At 36.9% G+C, this 10,140-nt stretch overlaps 1 protein-coding gene across 1 annotated transcript in view; it reads right to left on the reverse strand.

The window, feature by feature from the left end:
* Window positions 1-10,140, reverse strand: part of cdh23 (cadherin-related 23) — a 270,976-nt gene that overhangs the window by 237,582 nt on the left and 23,254 nt on the right. The window contains exon 3 of the mRNA XM_016474656.1: window positions 9,166-9,240. Within this exon, the coding sequence (XP_016330142.1) occupies window positions 9,166-9,240 (75 nt within the window). The remainder of the gene's footprint in view (window positions 1-9,165; window positions 9,241-10,140) is intronic.

Raw genomic sequence — 10,140 nt, forward strand, 5'->3', positions numbered from 1 at the left:
GACTATTGTAATAGGTAAATCAAATGTAAGCTAGTAGGCTACAGTACTAATTACTAAACTCAAATTAGTTAATGTGTGTTTCTTATAGCAGTTAAAATGTAGTCATTTTCTTTATTATTTATTTAAATTTTTAATTCAGTGATTTTAACTTTTAATTTAGTTATTTTAATGCTTTAAGGAGCAATTTTAGATTGTTATGTTCTGATGTTCTGCAAACTATAAAAGGTGCAGCTGTAATAAAACCAGAGAGAAAGGCTGCATAGCTAGAAACTAAAACAAAGTCAAATAATAGTATGTGTGACAGTGGTAATATCATTATGTTCCTATTGGTCAGTAGAGGAGCTTAGCTTAGCCTGACAGTTAGCCTGCTTTAGACCAGGGTAGTTTCCCAGAAAAAGTTGCCACAGTGACTAAGCTTGATCTAGGTCTATGTTAAATTTGCTTTATGGAACCAAATCATTTGACAATGAGTCAGACTAACTGAAATAAGCCTGGCTTATTTGGTAAACTTGTTTTATGAAACAGGCCTCGAGGCATTCTAAGCTTGATCTAGGTCTATGTTAAATTTGCTTTATGGAACCAAATCATTTGACAATGAGTCAGACTAACTGAAATAAGCCTGGCTTATTTAGTTAACTTGTTTTGTGAAACAGGCCTCGAGACATTAAATGTGATCATATTTTCTCCATTGCATCATATTGCATCGAATCGCAATGTGTTGAATCGAATCGAATCGGAATCGGATAGCACTGCATCGTAACAGGGGTGAATCGTATCTCATCGCATCGGTAGCTGCTTCATATGTATCTTTAATGTATCGTAGGCTATGCATCGAGATGCATATCGTATCGGCTTGAATCATGAGATGCACATCCCCAATGGACATAAAAACACCCAAAACAGTCTAACACCAACAACACAATCTAATCGCACTTCTATAGTCACAGAGTAACTTATTAGATCACAGTGACTCAGCTGGACAGACAAGAAAACCTAATCCCACCAATCAGAGGTCATGGAAATCTGACCAGTGAGGATTGAGTATCCAACTTCATTTTTGACTCATTGTAATACTTGGAAGAAGAAAAAAAATAAATAAAAAATTAGGCTATAGTTCTTTAGAAAACCTTCAACATGTGGTTTAAAGAGCCCAGAAACCAATACAAAGATCTATAAATTAAATCCAACTCAATGATGACACATTGTAAAACTAACCAAACTATGCAGCAAAGAATCACTGAAAAACATTTCTTTTTAAGCAAGTATAAACACTAGGGATGCACCGATACCACTTTTTCCAGTACTCGCCCGATACCGATACTTTTATTTTTGGTACTTGCCGATACCGAGTACCGATACCAATATTTTATTGCATTTGTACATTTTTAAAATATTGGGTACAGAAACCAAAAGCATATGTATATTGTTAGGGCGTTTGGTATCGGGGCATTTTAATGAGTACAAGTACGAGTACAGGAGCTCAGTATCGGTGCATCCCTAATAAACACCAGTAAGCTGTGAAGGTCAGGTCAGGACACAGCACAGCACAGGAACATCACATTTATCTGATTCTATAATAGCCTGTTGTAACCACCAGAGTTGGAGTCAAGACAAGACCTTCTATAACCCAGACCAAACTAGACCCCTTCAGGTCCAGATCCAAACCAAAATATAAGAACAAGGTTGTCCATTTCAATCAACTTAACGCTCTGAGCTACTTTACTTTTGCTAACTAACATTGGAAGTCTTGCACATTTTCTGCAATGGTGAAGATACAATGTCAAGTCAAGTAATTACCAACAATGTCAAGTCAAGTAATTACTATTATGAATCAGATTATCTGAAACCAAACACCAAGACACATATCCAGTCTAAGGGCCCTATCATACACCCGGCGCAATGCGACGCCAGGAGCGACACAAGAGTTTTTTGCTAGTTTCAGCCCGATGCAGTTATCATTTTCACGTCCAGCGCCACGTTGTTTAAATAGCAAATACACTTGCGCACATCTGTTCGCCCATGGGTGTGCTGGTCTGAAAACAAGGTGTGTTCAGGCGTATTGTTGGAGCGTTGCTATTTTGAGGCAACTGAAAACGATTGCGCCATTGACCAATTAAAACCTGGTCTAAAGTCAATAGTATTTTTTTTATTTAAGGGTCACATTCGTATTATGCAATAAAAGATTATTATTGTGTATGCTTTAAACTTGCGCATGAGCAGATCCGTTTCCTCTCTGGAGACGCGTTTAGTCTTTGCTCTTGCAAATTCCACCATGTAAATAGCGAATCTGTCATGGCGCGACCGCAACTGGCTTGTAAAGGGAATGGGAGATGAGACTCTGGTTTATTGCAGGTTACACCCAAAACACCCATAGCTCATTATGAAACTAGGTACAACCGTTTTGGACCATGCGCCTGGCGCACAGACCATTTTTTCCATCGTTAAACTAGCAAAAGTAGATTCGGACACGACCTAAGGGCACCTGCGCCATGTGCTTCAGACCATGCGCTTAGATTGTTAAAATAGGGCCCAAAGTATCCAAGTTTTGAAACCTAGATCATGCAATGCACGTTTATATGTCTTCAACCTCTGGTTCACCTAAGTGGTGCATTTGTGTGCTCTTAATGAAGTCTTCAAACTCCTCTCAGTGGTAGCAGCAGACTGCTGTTAAACTAACATTATAATTATCTGCAGTAGCTAGCGCTGTGACGTCGGCTGACCCTAGTTACCTGTGGTTGGCCTGGCCGTGCGTCATTCAGAAAACAACAGGCCAATCAGAAGAGAGGCTCATGAATATTAATTAGACACGCCAAAATCGACCTGTTCCCTTTCAGTCAGTCACGTTCGACGCTACGTCAGTTGTGACTGACGAATTGGGATCTCGCCCGAGAGTCAAGTCAAGTCACCTTTATTTATATAGTGCTTTTAACAATACAGATTGTGTCAAAGCAACTGAACAGCATTAATTAGGAAAATAGTGTCAATAATGCAAAATGACAATAGTAAACACAAATTTTTCAGTTAAAGACAGTTCATCATTGAATTCAGTGATGTCAACATCCAGCTCAGTTTAAATAGTATCTTTGCAATCAAGTCAACGGTATCGCTGGAAATGAAGTGTCCCCAACTAAGCAAGCCAGAGGCGACAGCGGCAAAGAACCAAAACTCCATCGGTGACAGAATGGAGAAAAAACCTTGGGAGAAACCAGGCTCAGTCGGGGGGCCAGTTCTCCTCTGACCAGACGAACCAGCAGTACGGAAAAATCAATTTAAGACGTAATAAAACAGACGATGAACACTATTAACAGCAATTATTATATGATGCAATCAAACTTATAGCAAAATGTGGTAGTTCTGTATGTTGTTTCAGGGTTGGCATCATCTGAGGTCCTCTGAGGGGTTGGCATCATCTCTTCTCAGGTGTTCTGGATCCAGACTGAAGCTTGTGTAAATCCTAGTTACCACGGGATGTCAATCCCGTGGCAAAAAACAGAGAAACAAATAGAAACATAATTAGCGTAGCTGCTGTTCCAACCAAGCAAAATCGATTTGTTTAACCCAAACTAAAGAATAATAATGTGCATTTGATCAGATATAACTGCAGTAAAAGATTATGAGATGCATTATTTGAATGCTTGGCCAAAGAGATGTGTCTTTAATCTAGATTTCTAGATACACTACAAATGTTTGAGGTCAGTAAGATTTTTTTCTTTAAAAGAAATTAACACTTTTAATCAGTGATGCATTAAATTGATTATAGCTGGCTGTAAAGACATGTATAATAGAGACATTAATAATGTTACTACATATTTCTATTTCAAATAAATTCTATTCTTCTTTCTATTTATCAACTTTTTTATGTATCAAAAAATTCTGGAAAAAAATGTTTATATGTTAATAATAATGCATCTTGAGCAGCAAATCAGCATATTAGAATGATTTCTGAAGGATCATGTGACACTGAAGACTGAAATTATGCTGAAAATTCAGCTTTGCCAGCACAGGAATAATTTACGTTTTAAAATAGATTAAAATAGGGGGAAAAAATTAAACTGCAATCACATTACACAATACTTCTGTAAAAATGTCATGTATTTTTGATTCAATAAATGCCTTGGTGAGCATAAAACGTTTACAAACCCAAACCTTTGGATGGTAGTGTATATTTAGAGTGTTACAATTGTCCCTTATAAATAAGCACATTCTCACAAACACACAAACATATTCTCACTGAACAAACACAATGACAAAAATTCATCAAGCAATATGAAGCACTTGATCCTGTATAAACACAGATACTGTTCGCCGTGATTATATGCATATACACACACTCCAGTGAAAAGCCTGTGTCTCCATCGAGTCATGAGTGTGAATGTATTGGTTTGCATGCATTTATTCGTGTAAGTGTGTGTGTTTGTGTCGGGGTGTGCCAGTGCGTGTGTGTCTTTTGGAAGTCCTCCAGTACGAGGACATCTGCGCTACTAATAAACTATAACTCTGACAAATTGGCACTGTCCAATCATCCGCCCTCTCCATGAATAAGCCATCAGAGTCATCCAATCAGACATGGCTGACAGCTCCAGCCACCAATCAGAGTCAGGCAGGGCAGAGAGGACACAAAGGGCACGCTGACACTGCTGCGGGTGGAAATGAACCCTGACTGAACCGACGCTGGTCTGGGAACAGCTTGTCACATCCTAATTAATCTCAATAAAATTAACATAGTAGGGTCTGAACAACTACTCTTTATTTTACTGGTCATATAAAAAGTAGTCAACTAGTTGTGAGTTCATTGTTAACCTCATGTAAATGGCTCATCAAACAGCATGCAACATCAGCGTCTTTGCTGTTCAACGCTGCGTTGATGGAGAGCGTGAGTGGCTCTTTAATGTGTCATGACAGATCGCTGTAGCGGCATGTGAACTAATCGTCTCTTCCACTTTACTAGTTATAGCACAAAATAAACATAAATGAACATCAGAAGGTATCTTGTTTCAACTGCAGAAAGACGTCAATACACACCATTTTTCAAGTTAAAGTCCACTAACGTTAATCTACTCTCCTGTATGGTTTGTTTGTTGGACAAAATGTGGCGTTATGATTGGTCAGATCAATTGGAATTCAGTATGGTATGACAATGACATCATCGCTGTCATTTCAATTTTAAATGTTGAATATTTATTCAATTTTTAGGGCCAGATTTACTAACAGCTTGTGCCAGCACAAACCATCTTTTGGCGTTAAAATAGTACTGTCAGGATTTACTAAAGACATGCAGTGAAGAATTAGCGCTGAAAAGGCGTGGACACCGTTATATTTGTGCTTGACCTTATTGAATATGCATTTGTAGGAGTTTCCCTTTCAGACGCAAAATTCATGGGAGGAGAGTATTAAAATGAATCACGCAACGTGATTTCCTAATGTCCTAAATGTAACTGTGAAGTTTTAGCTCAAAATACCCCACAGATCATTTATTATATCATTTTGAAAATGCCTATTTTGAGTGGAAGCAGAAACACGCTGTTTTTCGAGCCTGTCTTTTTAAATGCAAATGAGCTGCTGCTCCCCGCCACCCATTACAGCTCGGACCTGCTAAAAAACATCTGTTTTGGTTCTGATTATCATGTTTATCGTGCTGAAATCATGTGCTTTAAACTATATGAGTTCTGATGGTTTTCTGAAAGCACACATCCGAAGCACACGGACAGAAAGCGGCTGTCACAGCAACTAAACTAAGTTCCCATTCACACACAAGTTTACGTTAAAAACACAAGAGTTACAAAAACAAAGTCTGTGAAGGTAAACAGCTGGGAAATAAATTGCATGTTTATTTTAGATCTGTGTGGCAGCAGCAATATACAGTAAATAAATCAATAAATCCACTGCTCTCTTGTCTCCTCTGAGGCTGGGACTGTAAATAGTGTTCTGTGCTCATCTGTGCAGCCAAAGGCAGAACAGTTAGCATGTTTTGCTCAAACTTTCACCATGGCATTAGAGCTGGTACACTGTTGTCACTTGCGAAATCAAAATGACGACGCGTGGGTGGAAACTTACAGATTAAGGGGTGGTAATATTATAAGGAGACCCCTTGGCAACGTCACTAGGGGAGCGAGATCAGACACGCTCATTTTTTCAGACGCTTGCAGAAAAAAGCTTATCAAAACAAAGTTACTGAGTTAATCTTTTTCACGGTTCCTTGATTGGTAGATGCACCGGGGACCTGATTATAGCACTTAAAACCTGGAAAAGTCAGAAAACCTGAAAAAAAAAATTTCCTCCTGTGTCGTAAGTAGATCACCCGCACCTGATGAGCATCGGCTCTGTTTATTTGCGCTGTGTTTGGTATATTGCGTTGGTCGATATGTAAATGAGATGTTGCGTCTGTTCTTTAATTTGCGCATTGTCAGTAACTCACCAGCAGAGTGATCCAGAGTGATCACCCGGCGCTAATTAGCCGTTTAGTAAATCTGGCCTAAAGTCTTTAAATTTCTTAAATAACAAAAACTTCCTGCCTTGCAAGTACTGTAGAGTGTTTCTTTAACTTCAATTTTCATTTACTGGTCATTTCCAATCTAGCTTCAATTTTGTAAAATGAGCATAATTGTGTGAGAAAAATATGTAATGTGTGTATTAAAAATATGAAATGTGTGTAATTAGGATATATAAAAGGCTAGCTATGAAATTAGTCTTATCAAGAAAAAGGTGTCATCTATTTTAATCCAAAAATTAATTTCCACCATTACCATTTTCATCATAGAATGTTATGTAACTATATTAAATTATATTAAATTCTCCCTGGATTGGGAGACGTCACTTCCTGTTTGTTGCTGCTGTGTGTTTTGAGTTTGAGCTCCGTCAAGTTAATTCTTTGTCGTCTAATTTTTTTCCTTGCCGCTGTCGCCTCTGGCTTGCTTAGTTGGGGACACTTCATTTCCAGCGATACCGTTGACTTGATTGCAAAGATACTATTTAAACTGAGCTGGATGTTGACATCACTGAATTCAATGATGAACTGTCTTTAACTGAAAAATTAGTGTTTACTATTGTCATTTTGCATTATTGACACACTATTTTCCTAATTAATGCTGTTCAGTTGCTTTGACACAATCTGTATTGTTAAAAGCGCTATATAAATAAAGGTGACTTGACTTGACTTAAATTATAATTTAATGTAAGTTATGCACATTACCAAAAAAAAACAAAAAAACAATAAGGTTTTATGTTTTTGAAAGAAGTCTCTTTTGCTCAACTAGGCTGCATTTATTTGATCAAAATTACTGTAAAAACAGTACAACTGTGAAATATTACTACAATTTAGAATAACTCTTTACTATTTGAATATGCTTGAAAACCTATTTGAAATAGAAATATTTTGTAACATTTTGGTTACACTTTCACTTTTGATCAATTTAATGTGTTCTTGCTGAATAAAAGTATTACTTTTTTTTCCAAAACAAAAATAAAAAATGTGTTGCCCCAAGACATGTGAACGGTAGTGTATGTTCACACACTTTCGGACACTGTTAGTAGACAAATTAAATAAACTAGTAAGAGTGTGAAAAGTATGTTTTAAAATTTTTTTTTTTCCTTAAAAATCAATAGGGTCTAAAATGAAGAAACACCCTGTAATGAGTTATAATGTATTAGAGGCGCAGTTGTGAGCCCTTCTAAAATGCACATTTAAACACACAAACTGCTTGTTTGCAGACGGTTCAGGTAAAATGGGCTGGATGGCAGAATTCTGAGATTTTATGGATAAGTGAGGTATAAGTGTATTTGCGGTTCAGAGAGCCTCCTATCAGCGAAGGGGCCCGATAGATCTATTTTAAAACCAACTCACGACAACACGCGGCAAGGTGATGAAAACCCTGACACTCTCAAATTGCCCTGTCAATCATCAGGGTCCCTAAAAAACGCTGAAATACATACAGGCACAGACAGAAACGTAAAGACAGAGACTGTTAGAGTAAAACACCGCTTGAGACCAAACACACAGAGTTGAATCTAAACCAACTATACAACACACCAGAAAAGTGCATTCCTAATTTTGCTGCAATCATGTACTTCTCTTCTCTGTCAATTATGCAATATCACAGAGGACTGGTTTGCTGACACCGTCCTCATCTTTTTAAGGCTCTGAGGGAAATATTTGTAGTTTAATGTAATTTTTTAATGATAAAATGTTACAATCAATGCTTCAATGTATTCAAAAAAGTACTAACATCCAATGCTGCATTTCTGTATAATGCACCAAATGCACAAAAAAAAAGTTTACGTTTTTCAAACTTACGGCAGGAGAAAACATATAAAGTCAATGTATTTAAGTGTTTTCACTCTTGGTGACTCCTTATGAGTTTTTTATGAAGAGAAAGCACTTTTTAGGCCTAAAACACAGCGTAAATACTTTACTCCAAATATACTTCTATTCTAAATAAGCGTTTATCATGCAGTCCACAACAAGCAAGAGGTTAAAAACAGAAGCAAATAAGGAACAGTGAGGCAAACTGCAGACTGAGGGTCAGATAAGAGCACAAAAGCAGCTTATGATAACAAGAGGTCACAAGGTTAAATAAACATGCATGCTCTTCGACCTAAAGACAGGAAAACTATGAATAAGGGATGAAGAGGTGTATAAGAGGAGAGATGGGAAGTATAGACAGCAAGGAGGGATTAACGCCCTTTATGAAATGAAAATGCTTGCCAAAAATGTATGTCAAAATGTGCATGGCTGTAGTGCCAGTGCTTTACAGGAGATGAAAATTTTAAATGAGGGTTTTAGCACGCAACCTTAACCGTTCCACAAAAAAAATAAAGATGTACCTCTCAAATATTCAGTTCACTGTATTATCTTAAAAAAAGCCATTACCACATGATTTCATGTATAAACCATTTCTGCAGATACTTGTAGCAAACATAACTATTCATACTGTATACTCTTTGCAATCATAATGCCCATATCTAATTTTTCTAATATGTGTCTTTTGCTTAGTTTACACATAAAAGCAACTGAATAATCTAAAAGTCAAACCAAACATGGTCCATTCAGCATTTATGGACTAAAATCACGAAAACTGAAAAATAAGTTCATCTGTGAGAATGTGTAGAAAGATCCATCAGTGTGTGTACAGATAGAGCAGTATGTGTGTGTTTGTGAGAGTCACTCACCCACTGGTGTGTTCTCATAGATGAGCAGGTACGACTGGAAGAAGTAATTCTGGAAACGAGGCGGCTGATTAGAGGCTGGAGGGGAGAGAGACAGAGATATGGGTCTTAATAAGAGAAAACACACACAGTTACAGCTGTTACATGAGACGGCAAACAGAAATTGACATTAATGAACACATCAAATGAACACTCTCAATGTGGAGCCGTTTCCAGTCAGTATGAGGGTTGTGTGAGAGCTTGGTGTATATGTGATATGACAATAACTCAGCCACTTCTACAGTAAAATAAAATGTTCTGCAAAGGTTCCTTGCTCTGCTGTTTCTTCAGTGAAAAATCCACCTGTGTACAGAGTTTCTTGAGTTGGCTGGTTCTTTGCAGTACTAAAAAACGCAATGTTATTAACTTGACTACATTTTGCAATAGCTCAGTTTTTTCCCAGTAACAAGCTATTTTTAAGCAATAAATGTCCTTACTGTCACTTTTGATCAAGTGAATGCATTGCTTTATTCAGAAACAATGCATTAACTTGATCAAAAGTGATAGTAAGGATATTTATAAACTTACACAAGGTTTATTTTTTCTAATAATTAAATGCTGTTCTTTTGAACTTTCTATTCAACAAAGAATCAGTTTTCACAAAATTAAGCAGTACAAAACTGTATTCAGCATTAATAAATTAATAAATGTTTCTTGAGCAGGAAATCAGCATATTAGAATGATTTCTGAAGGATCATGTGACACTGAAGACTGGAGGAATGATGCTGAAAACTCAGCTTTGCATCACATGAATAAATTACATTTTAAAATATATTATTATTTCAAATATATTATTTCATTTATATTATATTATTATTTTTATAATAAATATTTATTTAATTATTTAAAATATATTATTATTTTTGATCAAATAAATACAGCCTGTGTGTGTGTGTGTGTGTGTGTGTGTGTGTGTGTGTGGGTGTGTGTGTGTGTGGG

This window comes from Sinocyclocheilus anshuiensis, unplaced genomic scaffold (assembly GCF_001515605.1).
Source record: "Sinocyclocheilus anshuiensis isolate Anshui unplaced genomic scaffold, SAMN03320099.WGS_v1.1 scaffold300, whole genome shotgun sequence".
Lineage (NCBI taxonomy): Eukaryota > Metazoa > Chordata > Actinopteri > Cypriniformes > Cyprinidae > Sinocyclocheilus > Sinocyclocheilus anshuiensis.